This window comes from Chiloscyllium plagiosum, unplaced genomic scaffold (genome assembly GCF_037043375.1).
Source record: "Chiloscyllium plagiosum isolate Xiang-an unplaced genomic scaffold, Cpla_swu_hap1 HiC_scaffold_3, whole genome shotgun sequence".
Taxonomy (NCBI): Eukaryota; Metazoa; Chordata; class Chondrichthyes; order Orectolobiformes; family Hemiscylliidae; genus Chiloscyllium; species Chiloscyllium plagiosum.
The window spans coordinates 39,863,437-39,880,942 of record NW_028270141.1 but is presented as its reverse complement, the minus strand read 5'-3'; the positions used below and the strand labels follow the sequence as shown (position 1 = coordinate 39,880,942).

Genomic DNA, 17,506 nt, shown 5'->3' with positions numbered 1-17,506 from the left:
GCACAGTCAATATTCCAGAGGAGACTCCAAACCCTCACTAGATTTAACAGGTCTATGGAAGCACATGGGGCAAGATACAGAAGGTTAACAACCTCATTAATTCACTACAAAAAAGACAAGTGGGATGAGAAAACAGTAGAAGGATATGTTCAAATACCTTTCAGCGCTTCCGCATCTTTAGGATTTGTCGGCAAATCCTACTTGGAAGAAGCAAAGATTTCAGTCCATCATTTGGAACCGGATTAAAAAAGGCAACTTCATAGCATACTTAAATACCTGCTAATATTTCAAAAACAAAAATCCAAATCTTACTACAAAATTAAATCAAGCTATCAACTTGTACTTAGAGAACTACAGCAGAGTTTAAGGAAATACAATGCTTCTAATTTGCAGAATTTGTTTGGGTGTGAAATTGACCAATTTCTTTTTACACGAGTCTGAAAAGGTTGCTCCATTATAAGACTGGCAATTATAGAGGCATAGAACCAGTTGTACCGTATGGCAACAAACTTCTCCAAATCCATCTCAAAACACTTATTGGATGAAAGAGTACATCTAAACTGAATACTTTGGCTTTTAAAAACCAAAGTTCACTATCTTTGTCTACTTAAATTAAAAATTCAAGTACCAATATTAACATGCTATTATTTTTTTCTACTCCTCTATTTGAATGAATATTGAGTGAACATTGATGACATTCAATATTGAGGACAATTAACTAGGTCTAAGATGAAGAGAAGATACAATTATGAAACCACTGCTTTCAAACATTGTCATTTCTCCAAACAAAATTAAATAACCATCTGCATGTCAAATTCTTTCAGCTAGTTTCTTGGATGACATTATAAACAAATACTGTTCAAACAAAAAATGGATCTTTTTCCAGACATAGGGGAAAAAGGAAAACCAAGGTATTTTAAAATAATGCTTCTATCTTAATACCTTTCACTTTTAACAACAAGCTTTTTCAAAAGTTAATCAGCAAATTATTCCAACTCTGAATGTGAATCCCCATACATTTTCCAATATGCAAGTAGGTATGGGCCCTGCGTTTTCATTCGGAATTTGAATTAAGTTGAAACATTTACAAATTACACAGTCAAGACTTAATTTTCATTAAAGCAGTATGCTAAGTCAGACACACACGCTTGCACACACACACACCTGATTTGTAAATAAAAAATATATATTTTTGAAAAACAACTCTCACTCTACTGCATTGATAGGAAACTCTGATATGAGTCATCAACATCGATTTCAATAGCTGAATGCTGACAGGCAAGCCTCAAAACCAAAGCCCCAAACTATCTGACTAGCCAGGGTCTAAGCTGCAAATTAGGCTTTGATTGTCATGGTAAACTAAAATATATATTGAAATTTGATCTTTTCCTAACCACTTCATTTCTCCACCAGATACAGAACCTTTCACAATAGATGGTGAGCTATTATTGCACATTCTCTTGGTGACTTCTAAACAAACTGAATACTGTTAAAGGATCCATATGTATTTTATCAATTGTAAAATTAATGAAGGAAAGCCTTCACCTGAAATTATTTTCTCTCCCAATTTTATTTTACTTTCTCTTGTTTAGAATTGCATCAATTAGCACTCTTTAATCTTGTCACCGCTCCAGTAAGAACTTACCTCACCTCCACACAACACTAGCACAGGCCTGGTTAGTTCTCAAAACATTCCCACATGGACCAGATTACACATCTCTCAACACTTCAGTACTGACCAGAATACATCTCAATCATCCCAGTACAGAACAAGATACCTTTTATAACTCCCAGTACATGCTTTTTACCACACATGCACAAGTATAAACCTGGCTATTCCAGGCCTCTCAAAAGACCTCAACACAGAATATTAGTAAAGTCTCCGCAGACAAGGGTGAAATGAGAGAGAGCTCGGGAAGGGTTAGTCAATTAATTATCTGATCTTTTACTGTATATATATTTGCAGAGTAACATATTCCTGTTCTTGCTGGAGTATTTCCTTCCTGCGTCCGTGAAAGTGGATAGCAAAGGCATATAACACTGAAAATTATCAGAAAACGCTTTAAGAGGAAACAGCAGTAGACACGAATGAGCCAAAGATCTACCTTCAGAGACAGCATTCATGTAATGGAATGGAATATAATATCGTCATTCAGTATCTCCAGAATGCTCCCATAATTTCCTAGGCTGGAAAATTCTTGGATTAGATGAGAGTTTAATTTGCATAAAGAGCTGTCCAAATTTGGTGTCAGGTCTAACCCGACCTCCAACTTCTTAGCATTAGCCATTGAGCAATACTTAACACAGAGAACAGCATGTGCAAATGGCAAGTGTTTGTGTTAAAGGTAGTTGGGTGACACGTATGCTGACAGCAAAAATGCATGAAAAAGAATCAGCAGAAAAATTACCTCAATCACTCTTCTGAAAAAATTTATTAATTCATTATACAAACTGCACTGTGCCATCACAATACTTACAGAGTCATCACTGACCACAGGGTCCAGCATAGACTGGCAAGAGTTGCGGTGGACTGGTGGCTTTGAACTATCCCTTTTAAGAACAGTCAGATGGATATCTTGCATGCCATTCCTGCAACATCAACAAGACAAAGTCATTTAGAAAATACAAGCTGCATTAACAGCAACACAAAAAATATCCAGCAGCAAGATTCATGACACCATAAGCCAGGATCTTGGCAAGGTTTTACATCTACAACATATGTTATCAACACTTCACAACTTTAAGATAGACTTGAGTGATTAAGCATAATTGATTTAACTAATGCACTGCCATATCATGTCATGATCTGGAATGCACTGCCTGAAGCAGTAGTGGAAGCAAATTCAGCAGTAACTTTCAAAAAGGAATTGGATAAATAACTGATAACTTTCAGGGTTGTGTGAAGGAACATTGTACACCTAAGACACTAAAATAGGATTGTCTATTTGTCCATACAAAATGTGCATGCAAATCAATTTGCACACTTCCATGTTTTATTTGGTCCCTTCCTAAAGGACACTTTAATGAACCTAGCTACAGAAGAGATACATTTCTTATGTAAATTGCAAGTCTACACATTCAACACTAAAGGCTTCTGTAATTTTACCTCAACGGCTCTTCATGGCAGTGAATCCCACATTTTCATTACTCTTCGTAAAGAAATTTCTCCTGATTCACTATTGCCTATCTTATTTTTATGGCCCTTAGTTTTGGCTTCTCCGACAAGTTGAAACAATCTATTAAAGCCTTTCATAATTTAAATACCTTTATTAGGTCATCCTTCAGTTTTTCTTTCCAAAAAATGCACTATTTTCAGATAGGTACACTGTCAGCTCTGATATCGTTTTAACAAATTCCCTTTTTCATCTTTTTAGTGTTACGATGTCTACCTCATAATGGAGACCTGCACCTTTAATAGTGTTCCAACAGTGGTTCTAACCAAGGTTCCTTAAAAGTTAACATAACTTTCCTGCTTTTGATTTCTATCCTTCTAGATATAAAATCATCATTCTTGGCTTGCTTTTATAGTGAGGAGGATGCTCTTCAAAGGTTAGTGTGGACTCAGTGGGCCAAATGGCCTGCTTCCACACTGTAGAGATTCTATGATAATATAACAAAGGCAAGAGTCACTTGTACATTTCCCCCAACAGTAACTACATGATAGGTGAAGTACAAAGGATGAAACAGTGGGAGCTTGTCAGAAAGGTATCGCAATCATCATGGAGGTTCTTTAATTTATTTGAATTTTACAATTCATCTGAGCGAGAGAAGACAAGACAAGTCCTAATCCAAGACAAGTATTTTAAACTTAAATGACGGAAGTAATGAGGGCGCGAAAGCAGCGACAGCTAAAGTGAACTGGTAAACTTTGATAAGGGATGAGTCAGTAGAGATGTAGTGGAAGACATTTAAAGGAATGCTATAGAATTCACAGAACTCCAATGAGATAGAACATTTCCAAGGGAGGACCCACCATCCCCAGTTAATCAAAATATAAAAGATCAGACCAAACCAAAACAAAAAACAAATAATTACAGAAAGATCAAGGCCAGGTCAGAAGATTGGACTCCACATAACAAACAGCTAAGAATAACTAGAAGATTAATAAACTTACTAGCTAGAAATATATAAAAAAAGTTATTATAGGTAGTTTCAAAAGTGAACAAAATGTGTTGGTTTCTGGGAAGTGTATCTGAGGAATTAATAATGTTAAAATAAGGAAGTTGTAGATGAATTGAACAGGTATTTTGCACTAGTTTTCACTGGAAAAGCATGGATTGAGGATTTGCTAACATACACAAGACTGAGTCAAAATTAATGGGAATTTTTCAGATTGAAAAGGCATAAGGATGAAGGGAGCAAATACATGGGAAACCACAACATGAAAATTTCCATCCAAGCTACTCACCATCCTAACTTGCAAATTTATCACCAATCCTTCAGCATCACTGAGTCAAAATCCTGGAACCATTGGAAACTTTATCCTTCTACACTTTTCTATCACTTTCTCCCTGCCCTGAGACAAGGAATTAATACAGCAGCTGTATTTTTACCCTTATTTTGCAGTATTTTCCCATGAAGCCAATGAACAGTGAGACAGGTTAGTCAATATATCTAAAAGGACAGAATGCCTTGCTTGGAAGGCCTACATTAACAATTAATTCACTGAAGGTTTACAAATCTGAATACCACAAAAATCCCATGAATGTCTAGTGTCAAATTGGTTGACTGTAACAAAAAGGAGACAGTGTAGTGGTAGTCACTGGACTTAAGAAAAAAAATTTCAATTATTCTTTTGTGAACGCAAGGCCTTTGTCTCTGAGAGGGGTCCTCTTATAAATTGTGTGGCCTGTTGTGCATTCACTAAATAAGGATATCACCTGGCAGTTAAGGAGTTCTTTCTGGATGAAGCTGGGCTCTTTGTTGGGCATAGCTTGCATGAGTTGAAAAAGTGAGTGGCATGCATTTTTAAAATATGATAATTATACTGTATAATAACAGTAATTATCAGGAAATAGCTGTACCAAAGACTACATAACTAACAAAAATGTTGGTGCCAGAGGGAGGAGTGTTTAAAAAGCTGACATGAATAAGAATACATTGCATGAGTTGCTGGAATCATAAAATGCCAGAATCCACCATAAATAAACTGTCAATATTCAATCCACACACAATGAAGAAATAACAGTTACATTACACCTCAAAATGAATTGTTTCCCAAGGGTGTTACGCTGGATCTTTGAGTGGAGGTACGTATTGCAGCTAAGTCAGCTCTCATGTATTGTCCTCAGAAGCTCTCTCTCCCCCCCCCCCCCCCCGAGGTCTCATCCATCTCAAATCTTCCCTATTTTACAAGCTCATTACTAGACAAACAAGCTGTCACCCATTTGAATATTATTTTGCTTAATAGCTCCCCTTCTGCCCTCTATCTGTGTTGCAATTTGATTTGTTGGCCTGTTCTGCTTTCTATTTGTTTTTCTCTGGAACACACTTCCAAAAAATTATTAATAAAATTGGGGATAAAGTGATGCACACTGAACTGATTTTATTTCGAAGACTTTCCCCAGTGATCATCTGGCAGAATCCAACATAACTCTAGCATGAGGGTGATTTTCTGAAAGTGGAAAACTGGCCCGTTTTTTATTTAAGCTGTCTGTATTTCCTTTCCACTTAAGTCAATTACTGGGCCTAAGATAAGTCAGGGTTCTGTGATTTGATTTGGCTAGACAAACATCACGACACTATGACCAAGCAACAACAGTACAGTCACCTAGGTCTCTTTAGTTGGGTGAAGGAGGGCTTCAAAAAGATAAGGAAGTGAGAATTGCACAATACGTGAACTCCATGAATGTTGTTGATTTAGAGAGTTAGGAGTCTTAGTAGATTAACATGCATGATACGGGAATGGAGTACTTATCATCAGGAAAGAATATGTGGCTCTATTCTCCAGAAAGAAGCAAACTGATGATAATGTTTCCCTGAAACACGACCATGCAGTGACTCAAAAGTTCTAGCAGACTGCATGCTCTTTACATTACTGAGATTGGATTGTGATTATTTTAAGTACATTTTATTTCTTCATATTTATCTATTAAGTTATTTATAATTGTTTTAACCATAAACTATGGAAGATTTTTTTATAGGGTTTGAAGTTTTTCATGTTTATTGAATGTAAATGAGGATGGCAGAGTGATTGAGCTAAATGACCACAGTTCCATGATGCAGGAAGCAATTCAAGTGGAGGAAACAGAAGAGAAGTACAGGTCATTCTGCTATAATGCGCGTTTCATCAGCGTGAATTGGTTATAATGTGATTGATGAATTGTGGACGTTGTCTAGATAACACAAACTTTCTAATGAACGAGATTCGTGATTTTCTATTAGTGATCTTCTACTGTGCAATTTTCTATAGTATGAGATTGCAGAGGAACACAAACGTCGAGATACGGCAAAATGACCAAAGTGGCAGTAGTGACAGTATAGTGAGGGGATTAACACTGTCCTCTATACCAAAAGAGTGAGAATCCAGAATACCGTGTTGCCTGCCCGGTCTTAGGCTTGGAATGTGCTCAGAGTTGGAGATATTCAGAGGAAGGGGTAGCATCCAGTTGGTATGGTCCCAATGAGATACATTGACATAGGGAGGACAAGGAAAGAGGTTCTGCATGGTAGTACGAAGAGCAATGCATCAAATTAAGCAGAACCGCAGAGGTAATCATCTCTGAATCCATTAATCTGATCTGTGTGCAAATTGCTAAAGGACAATTAAGATCAGAGAGAGGGTTGTTTTTCAGACTGGAGGACTGTGACCAGTGGAGTGCCACAAGGATCGGTGCTGGGTCCACTACTTTTTGTCATTTATATAAATGATTTGGATGCGAGCATAAGAGGTATAGTTAGTAAGTTTGCAGATGACACCAAAGTTGGAGGAGCAATGGACAACAAAGAAGGTTACCTCAGATTACAACAGGATCTTGATCAGATGGGCCAATGGGCTGAGAAGTGGCAGGTGGAGTTTAATTCAGATAAATGAGAGGTGCTGCATTTTGGGAAAGCAAATCTTAGCAGGACTAATACACTTAATCGTAAGGTCCTAGAGATTGTTGCTGAACAAAGAGACTTTAGAGTGCAGGTTCATAGCAGGTTGATAGTGAAGGCGGCGTTTGGTATGCTTTCCTTTATTGGTCAGAGTATTGAGTACAGGAGTTGGGAGGTCATGTTGCGGCTGTACAGGACATTGGTTAGGCCACTGTTGGAATATTGCGTGCAATTCTGAACATCTTTCCAATAGGAAGGAGACGTGAAACTTGAAAGGGTTCAGAACAGATTACAAGGATGTTGCCAGGGTTGGAGGATTTAAGCTATAAGGAGAAGCTGAATAGGCTGGGGCTGTTTTTCCTGGAGTGTCAGAGCCTGAGGGGTGACCTTACAGAGGCTTATAAAATTATGAGGGACATGGATAGGATAAATAGACAAAGCTTTTTCCCTGGGGTCGAGGAGTCCAGAACTAGAGGGCATAGGTTTAGGGTGAGAGGGGAAAGATATAAAAGAGATCTAAGGGGCAATGTTTTCATGCAGAGGGTGGTACGTGTATGGAATGAGCTGCCAGAGGAAGTGGAAGCCAATACAATTGCAACATTTAAAAGGCATTTGGATGAGTACACGAATAGGAAGGATTTGGAGGAATATGGGCCGGGTGCTGGCAGGTGGGACTAGACTGGGTTGGGATATCTAGTCGGCCTGGAAGTGTTGGACCAAAGGATCTGCTTCCGTTTTGTACATCTCTACAACTCTTATAAATGAATGCAAGCCCAAAAGACTGGTGTGGCAGAAGTAGATTTTGCCTCATAGGCACAGACTCCAATATAGGGTAGGTGAGGGCTGTACTATGAGATTACCTACCACCTGGAAAGTGCTGAGACCAGTTTTACAGTGGCCCACACAACTAGGGAAGCAGAGAGGATTTTAAACTAAATAGCTTTTTCTCCCATCATTCATGTTGTGTGGGCATCACAGGCAGAGACCAGCATCATTGCCCATTCCTAGTTGCCCTTGAGAAGGTGGTAGTGAGCTACCTTCTAGAATTGTTACAGTTCATTTGATGCAATTAGTCCCACATTGCCATTAAGAAGGAAATTCCAGCATTTTGACACAGCAACACCGAAGGAATTCCAATACTATTTCAAAGTCGGAATGAATGGTGCCTTGGAAGGGAACTTGCAGGAGGTAGTCTTCCCATGTCTGGTGCCCTTGTCCTTATCCATGACAATGGTTATAGGTTTGGAAGGTACAGTCTAAGGAGCCTTGGTGAATTTCTGTAGTGCATCCTGTAGATGCTACACACTGGTGATAATTTGCATTGATGTGGTGGGGACTTGGTGTCTATCAAGTGGCTGCTTTATTCTGAATGACATCAAGCTTAAATGCTGTTGGAGTTGTATTAATGCATGCAAGTGGGGGCATTCCATCACACTCCTGACTATGTTCTGTAGATAGTGAGCAGGCTTTGAGGAGTCAGGATGAGAGTTACTTACTGAAGGATTTCTAATTTTTGCAGCCACAGCATTTGTATGGTTAGTCCAGTTCAGTTTCTTGTCAGCTACAAACTTCAGGCTGTTAATAGCACGAGATTCAGTGATGGTAATGCCACTGAATCTCACAAGGTGATGGTTGTCTCTTGTAGGAAATTGTCATTGCCTGGCATGTATATGCCAAGAATGTTACCGCTTGTCAGCCCAAACCTGGATATTGTCTCGGGCCTGCTGCATTTGGTCATAAACTGCTTTAGGACCTGAGGAATTGTAAATTGTGAACATTGTGCAATCACCAGGCAACATTCCCACTTCTGCCTTAATGACGGAAGGAAGGTCATTGATGAAGCAGCTGATGATTAAGCCTAGGACACTATCCTGAGGAACTCCTGCACAGATGTCCTGGAGCTGAAATGACTGACCTCAAGCATCTTCCTCTGTGCCAGGTACAGCTCCAACCAGTGGAGAGTTTCCCCCCATTCCTCATTGACTCTAGTTTTGCTTGATGCCACACTCGGTCAAATGCAGCCTTGATGTCAAGGGCAATCCCTTTCACCTTACCTCTTTATTCCATGTTTGCATCAAAGTTATAATGAGGTCTGGAGCTCAATGACTCTTGTAAAAGCAAAACAAAGCCTCAGTGAGCAGATTATTGCTAAGTGCGTGCTGCTTGATAGCACTGTTGATAAAATTTTCAAATCACTTCACTGATGGTCAAGTAGACTGATGGATCGGGAATGGACAGTGTTTGATTTGACCTGCCTTTTGCATGAATAGAACATGCATAAGAAATGTTCCATTGCTGGTAGATGCCGGTGTGTAGTTGGGAGAAAACGAGGACTGCAGATGCTGGAAATCAGAGTCCACAGTGTGGTGCAGGAAAAGCACAGCAGGTCAGGCAGCATCCAAGGATCAGTAGAATCGACGTTTCGGATATAAGCCCTTCATCAAGGGTAGTTGTACTGGAACAGCTTGGCTCGAGATGGCAAATTTTGGAATACATGTCCTCCGTGCTATTGCCAAAATATTGTCCAGGCTAAAAGCCTCTTCAGTACCCCGTTCCTCCAGTCAATTTTTGATATCAGTGTCAAGTATCCTGAATTGTTTGATAACTGGCATCTGTGATGCTGGGGACCATTGGAGGTGGTCAAGATGGATCATTCACTTTTGCAAATGTTTCAGCCTCTCTTTTCCACTGATGAGCTGGACTTATCTCATCATTGAAGATGGGGATATTTGGGGAACCTTCTTCTCTAGTTAGCGATTTTATTGTCCACCACATTCAAGACTGGATGATATGTTAGATGTGGAATCACTTGTCTATCATATGCTGCTGATATCATTTGGAATGCAAGAAGTTCAGTTTTTTTACTTACATCAGGTTGAAACCTCATTTTTATATTATGTCTGGGTATTGCTCATGGCTTGCCCATCTGCACTCTTCACTGAACTAGCGTTGAGCCCCTGGCTAGATGGTAATGGTAAAATGGGGGCTATGCCAGGACTTCAGACTGGTGACAGTGGATGCAAGGGTCAAATCGAGGAAGATGTTTAAACCAAACAGCAGAGCCAAGGCAGAAGAGAAATATATTGATTTAGAAATTGACAAACAAACTATGAAAGGAAGGAAGAGAATTATAAATCTAAGAGTAAATCAACAAGTCAGTCTAGAGATTACAAAATAAAAGTCTAAAATAAAAGGCTCTGTATCTGAATGCACATGGCATTTCAATCAAACCAAATGACTTGACAGCACAAATAGAAATTAATAATTAGCATCCAATGGCCAGTACAAAGACATGGTAGCAGGGTGACAAAGATTGGGACCTGAACACTGAAGGGAACATGATATTGAAGAGACAGGAAACTAGGAAAAGGATGGCTCTCTTAATTAGTAAGAGTATTAGCACAATTGGCATTATAGGTATAAATAACACTAAAAGATATGAAATTATTAAAGCGGCAGACGAGCAGCACGGTGACTCAGTCATAGCACTGCTGCCTCACAGCAAGAGGGACCTGGGTTTGATTCTAGCCTCAGGAGACTGTGCAGAGTTTGCATGTTCTCCCATGTCTGCGTGGGTTTCCTCTGGGTGCTCCAGTTTCCTCCCACAGTCTAAAGATGTGCAGATTAGGTGAATTGGTTGTCATATAGGTTAGGTGCATTAACCAGGTGTAAATGTAGAGTAATAGGGTAGGGGAATGGGTCTGGGTGGGTTACTCTTTGGAAGGTCAGTGTAGACTTGTTGGGCCAAATGGTCTGTTTCCACACTGTAGGGATTCTAAGGGATTCTATGAAGAGGAAGACCTAAGGTCAGCAAACCAGAATGCAGAAGCTGTCTGATAAAAGGTAAGATAACTTAGGTGGATTGGCCATGCTAAATTGCCCATTGCTGTAAGATAGGTGGATTAGCTATGGGAAATGCAGGATTTTAGAGACAGGGTGAGGGGGATGCTCTTCAAGGGTTGGTGTGAACTCAGTGGACCAAATGGCCTGCTTCCACACTGTAGGGATTCTATGATAATATAACAAAGGCAAGAGTCACTTGTACATTTCCCCCAACAGTAACTACATGATAGCTGAAGTGCAAAGGATGAAACAGTGGGAGCTTGTCAGAAAGGTATCGCAATCATCATGGAGGATCTTTAATTTATTTGAATTTTACAATTCATCTGAGCGAGAGAAGACAAGACAAGTCCTAGTCCAAAACAAATATTTTAAACTTAAATGACGGAAGTAATGAGGGCTCGAAAGCAGAGACAGCTAAAGTGAACTGGTAAACTTTGATAAGGGATGAGTCAGTAGAGATGTAGTGGAAGACATTTAAAGGAATGCTATAGAATTCACAGAACTCCAATGAGATAGAACATTTCCAAGGGAGGACCCACCATCCCTGTTAATCAAAATATAAAAGATCAGACCAAACCAAAACAAAAAACAAATAATTACAGAAAGATCAAGGCCAGGTCAGAAGATTGGACTCCACATAACAAACAGCTAAGAATAACTAGAAGATTAATAAACTTACTAGCTAGAAATATAAAAAAGATAATAAGTTATTATAGGCAGTTTCAAAAGTGAATAAAATGTGTGTTGGTTTCTGGGAAGTGTATCTGAGGAATTAATAATGGAAAATAAGAAGGTTGCAGATGAATTGAACAGGTATTTTGCACTAATTTTCACTGGAGAAGATTCTAACACCTTAGATGTAATGTAACCAGATAATAAATACTACATAATAAACCTTTAGTGTTTAGGATGATCGAGCATTACTTCTGAAGATTTTGTGTAGACACCTTTCCCCACTTGGCCTAAATTGATTTGACAAATACCAATAGAACATAGAACAGTACAACACAGTACAGGCCCTTGACACTGTGCCGGCCTTTTATCTTACTCTAAGATCAAGTTAAGCTTCTTACTCTTCATTTTACTATCATCCAGGTGCCTATCCAAGAGTCGCTTAAATGTCCCTGATGTATCTGACTCTACCGACAGTGCATTCCATGTACCCATCACTCTCTGTGTAAAGAGCCAGCCTCTGACAACATCTCCCCCAAACTTTCCTCCAAGCACCTTAAAATTATGCCCCTTTGTGACAGTCACTTCTACCCTGGGGAAAAGTCTCTGATTATTCACTCTGTCTATGCCTTTCGTCATCTTGTACACCTCTATCAAGTCACCTCTCACCCTTCTTCGCTCCAATGAGAAAAGCATTAGCTCCCTCAACCTTTCTTCATAAAACATGCTCTCCAGTCCAGTCAGCATCCTAGCAAATCTCCTCTGCACCCTCTCTAAAGCTTTCACATCCTTCCTATAATGAGGTGACCAGAATTGAACACAATATTCTGAGTGTGGTCTAACCAGGGTTTTAGAGCTGCAACATAACATCGCTGCTCTTAAACTCGATCCCCATGCTAATGAAAGCCAACACACCATATGCCTTCTTAACAACTCTATCGACTTTTAGATTAGATTAGATTCCTTAGTGTGGAAACAGGCCCTTCAGCCCAACCAGTCCACACCGACCCTCCGAAGAGTAACCCACCCAGACCCATTTCCCTCTGACTAATGCAGCTAACACTAGGGGCAATTTAGCATGACCAATTCACCTGACTTGCACGTCTTTGGACTGTGGGAGGAAACCGGAGCACCAACTTCCTATAGATCTCCTATTGCAACCTTTGTCGTTTTTTTGTTCCAAACAGACCTGCAGGGAAAATAAAATTCCATATTTGGTTTGTGAAATCCCAGAATGTCACACAGGCAAATCTGTTCAAACAAAAGAAAACATTTTTCCCCTTAGAATTGATTTATCTGAAAGGCTTTTGCTGTGGGTTTATTTCAAAAGCTGGAAGCCAAAAACCAATGATGGGGAACAGCTTTCCAACAAGGGAAAATAACATGGGAGTAAACAGGGGAAAGGAGTAAGTTATGTATTCTTGACAGAGTTTGTGGCAACTTGGAAAGATTTACGGACATGGATCCCAAGATCCCTCTGTTTCTCCACACTGCCAAGAATCCTGCCTTTAACCCTGTATTCACATTCAAATTCGACCTTCCAAAATGAATCACTTCACACTTTTCCAGATTGAACTTCATCTACCACTTATCAGCCCATCTCTGCATCTTGTCAATGTTCCATTGCAACTTACAACAGCCCTCCACACTATCCACAACTCCACCAACCTTGGTGTCATCGGTAAAATTACTAACCCACCTTTCCATTTCTTCATCAAAGTCATTTATAAAAATCACAGAGCAGAGGTCCCAGAACAAACCCCCACAGAACACCACTGGTCACCAAAGTTCAGGCTGAATAATTTCCATCTACTACCACCCTGTCTTTTATGAGCCAGCCAATTCTGCATCCAGAGAGCCAAATTTCCTTGTAACCCATGCCTCCTTATTTTCCTACCATTGGGAACCTTATCAAACACCTTGCTAAAATCCATATACACAACATCCAGTGCTCTACCTTCAATGTGTTTTGTCATATCTTCAAAGATTCAATAAGGCTAGTGAATCATGACCTGTCCCTCTCAAAGCCAAATCAAACTACCTCTAATCAAACTACGGTTTTTCAAGTAATCACAAATCCAGCCTCTCAGAATCCTCTCCAATAATTTGCCCACCACAGACCTAAGACTGACTGGTCTGTAGTTCCTAGGATTGTCCCTATTCCCTTTCTTGAACAAGGGAATAACATCTGTCACCCTCCAATCGTCTGGCACTCCTCCAGTAGACAGTGAGGATGCAAAGATCGTTGCCAAAAGCGCAGCAATCTCTGCTCTCACTTCCTCTGCTCTCACTCACTCTGCTCTCACCTTGGGTATATCCAGTCTGGTCCAGAGGACTTAGCTATTCTTATATTTTTCAAAATTTTCAGTACATCCTCCTTCCAACCATCAACCATTTCAATCATATCAGCCTATTCCATACGGTCTTCACAAACGACAAGGCCCTTCTCAGTAGAGAATACTGAAGCAAAGTATTTATTAACTACCTCCCCTACTTCCTCTGACACCAGGCACAAATTCCTTCCACAATCCCTGATCAGCCCTACCTTCACTCTGGCCATTCTCTTGTTCCTCAAGTGTAGAATGCCTTACATTTTCCTTAATACTACCTGCTAAAGCTTTTTCATGCCCCTTTCTAGCTCTCCTAAGTCCATTCTTCAGTTCCTCCCTGGCTACCATGTAACCTTGTACAGCCCTGTCTGATCCTTGCCTCCTCAACCTCGATAAAGGAGGACTGATGGCAGTGAAATTACACATGCTTCCCAGACGGTTTAGTAAAACCATATCATAGATGATGATAATGGTGAAGATCATGCCATGATGAAGAGGTGAAACGTCTGAGTTTCCTGATCCTGCTGAGGGCTCACTACTAACTTCTCTTCAGTGCCTGAAAGAAACAAGGTGGTGTTAGGGGCTCCCAAAATGAGGGGATGCTGGCTTTCCAACTGTTGGGTAAATCTCCAGACACTTTGTAAAGATTCTTCCCAAAAGTTATATTTAAATATTGTAGAAACAATTCATTTATTATTTTACAAGATGTGAGCATCACTGGCTAGACTAGCATTTATTATTGTGACTAGCTACCTGACGAAGGAACAGTGCTCCAAAAGCTTGTATTTTCAAATAAACCCACTGGACTATAAGCCAGTGTCATGTGATTTTCAACTTAGTATTTGTTCCTTGGAAAGGTGGTGATGAGCAGCGTAGACTGAGAGATGTTGGCACACCCACAATGCTGTTAGGAAGAGGAAACAATTGATAGGATGGATGGAGGCAAATATCAGTACCACTCTTCTAATAGTATAGCACGCTCGCAGTACTGCTACGCCTCTCCAACACTGCTCAAACTCCCTTTTCCCGCCGACTCGCGCATCAATCCCTCAGTACCTGCTCTCTGAAAAGCAAAGTGTTACTTCCCTTAGTGCCACCCCCCCCAGTGGTACTTTCCCCTTAACTCCACTCAGTGTCAACCTGAATTACATATTCAAATCTCTAGATTGGCCTTCAGAAGTGACTACTCAGAGTCATGCCTGACACGAAACATGAGGAATTGATGCCCTCCAGTGTAAGAACATATTCAACTCTAGTTAGCAATATAACTGGAGGAGTTACAGGAGGAGGAGTTGGATATTTGAGTCTGTTCTGCCACTTAGTATGATCATAGCTAATCATTAAACTCAGTACAGGTAGACAATCCTTTAGCTGTAATTCTGAAATCCGAAAAGCTCCAAAATCTGAAGATTTTTTCCGAAAGCTTTTTCCTCATTAACAAGGTTGTTTGGCATGCAAACGCAACTCCACACCCAATTGACCCATGACACTCAGATGTGACATAGCGGCGTGGCCCAGCATTGTCTCAGTGCTCGTAGTATTCACAGATGGGTCTGTTGTTCGGTAGTTCTTTTAAATTTTACTATAAAAGTGTCACTTAATCCTTTATCCAAAAAATTCCAAAATCTGAAAGACAGCTAGTCCCGACAGTTTCGGATAAAGGATCATCTATCTGTACCCTGTTCCCACTTTCACCTCATATTCTTTGATCCCTTTAATCCTGAGGACTATACACATCTCCTTCTTGAAAACATTCAATATTTTGATATCTACAGCTTTCTGTGGCTGAGAACTCCACAGGCTCGATGCGCTATTAGAGAAGAAATTTTCCTCATCTCAGTCCTAAATGGCCTACCTCATATTCTTAGGATTCCTGGTTCTGAACTCCCTAGTGATCAAAAACATCCTTCCTGTGTTAACATTTCTTAATCCTGCTAGAACTTTGGAATCAATCTGGTAAATTTTGTTGTACTCTCTCCAAAGTCAGAATATTTACTCTCAGGTAAGAATAAAAACTGCATATTCCAGGTGTGTTCTCACCAAGGCTCTGTACAATTGCAGCAAGTCATCCCTACTCCTGTACTTGAATCTTCTTCTTTTGAATGGTAACATATATCATTTATATTCTTCATGTTTGCTACATCTACATGATTACTTTCAGCAACTGATATACAAGGACTCCCTGGTCTCGTTTCCAAACTATCGCCATTCAGAAAATAATTAATTATCCACGTTTTGCTGTCAAAATGGATAACCTCACATTTACCAACACTATACTTCACCTACCATGCATTTGCCCACTCACTTTGGATTAGATTAGATTACCTACAGTGTGGAAACAGGCCTTTCGGCCCTACCAGTCCACACGGACCCTCCGAAGAGTAACCCACCCAGATCCATTTCCCTCTGACTAATGCACCTAATACTATGGGCAATTTAACATGGCCAATTCACCTGACCTTCACATCTTTGGATTGTGGGAGGAAACCCACGCAGACATGAGGAGAACATACAAACTCCACACAGACAGTCGCCTGAGGCTGGAATCGAACCTGGGACCCTGGCGCCGTTTGGCAGCAGTGCTAACCACTGTGCCATCGTGCTGCCCTTTTATCTTGTCCAAATCATGCTGAAGCATCTCCACACCCTCACCACATTTCACCTTCCCAGCCAGCTGTGTATTATATTCAAACTTGGGGATATTACATTTAATTCCCTTATCTAAACCATTGATAGCTGTAAATAGTTGGGGTTCAAGAACTGAACACTGTGGTACCCCCCCCTAGTCACTGCCTGCAATTTGGAAAGAGACCTGTTAATTCCCATTTTTTATTTCTGGTCTGCCACTTATTTTTATATTGATGTCACTATCCCCACTGCATTGTGCTTTAACTTTACACGCTAATCTCTTATGTAGGACCTTATCAAACATCTTCTGAAAGTCTGAATAAACTACACAAACTGCCTCCTTTTCATTTCTACCAGTTACATTCTTGAAAAATTCCTGTAGATTTGTTAGGCATGATTTCATTTTCATATGTCCATGCTGACCCTGTCTAACCCTGTCACTAATCTTGATATCAGGCATTACTCAACAGGATAAGCATCCAACTGAACCCACATCAAGCCTTTCTTTAAACTCCACTTTGAAAGACAGTCTGTCCAACAGTTCAGCACTTTTTCAGTATTCCACGTGCACAGACAACTTGGACAATATTTTCAATTTTGTTTTGATTGGGGCTTGAACCCATAGCCTTCCTAAAATAGAAGCAAGAGTGCTAATCACTGAATCATGATCAACACCACAAATAAAATGAATCACATTATAAATACTTAGATGTAATATATAAATCCTTCTTAATAACTGACAGAGGGGGAATTTCTTTTGTACTTTCTTACCCAGGACTAAAAGGTGGCATCAGTTCTGGTTCACAATTATTCCTTGCTCCAGATTCGGTTCTATTCTTTGTGAAAGCAACAGCCTGAACATTGTGATGAATAATTTCTTCTTCTTCAAACATAAGGTGAAGCCGGTAGTTAATAGTCTTTATCACAGTAAAAAGGAGAGCTATCATACCACAATAAATCCCAAGAGCAACTTTGCTGGGAGACGCAGCCTGCAA

The 17,506-nt window shown here is 40.0% G+C and overlaps 1 protein-coding gene across 5 annotated transcripts in view; it reads right to left on the bottom strand.

Annotated features, from left to right (window-relative positions):
• Window positions 1-17,506, bottom strand: part of LOC122548604 (pecanex-like protein 1) — a 281,969-nt gene that overhangs the window by 240,461 nt on the left and 24,002 nt on the right. For 4 of the 5 annotated variants that reach the window (XR_015752841.1, XM_087978544.1, XM_087978548.1 and 1 more), the window contains exons 2-4: window positions 17,283-17,500; window positions 2,478-2,589; window positions 158-197 (exon numbers count right to left, since the gene is read on the bottom strand). Coding sequence is in view for 3 of the 5 variants with exons in the window: in XM_087978544.1 (XP_087834670.1) it covers window positions 158-197; window positions 2,478-2,589; window positions 17,283-17,500 (370 nt within the window). In the remaining 2 variants the exon portion in view is untranslated. Of the gene's footprint in view, window positions 1-157; window positions 198-2,477; window positions 2,590-17,282; window positions 17,501-17,506 lie in introns of those variants that run through there. The other variant, XM_087978558.1, reaches the window with a different exon arrangement.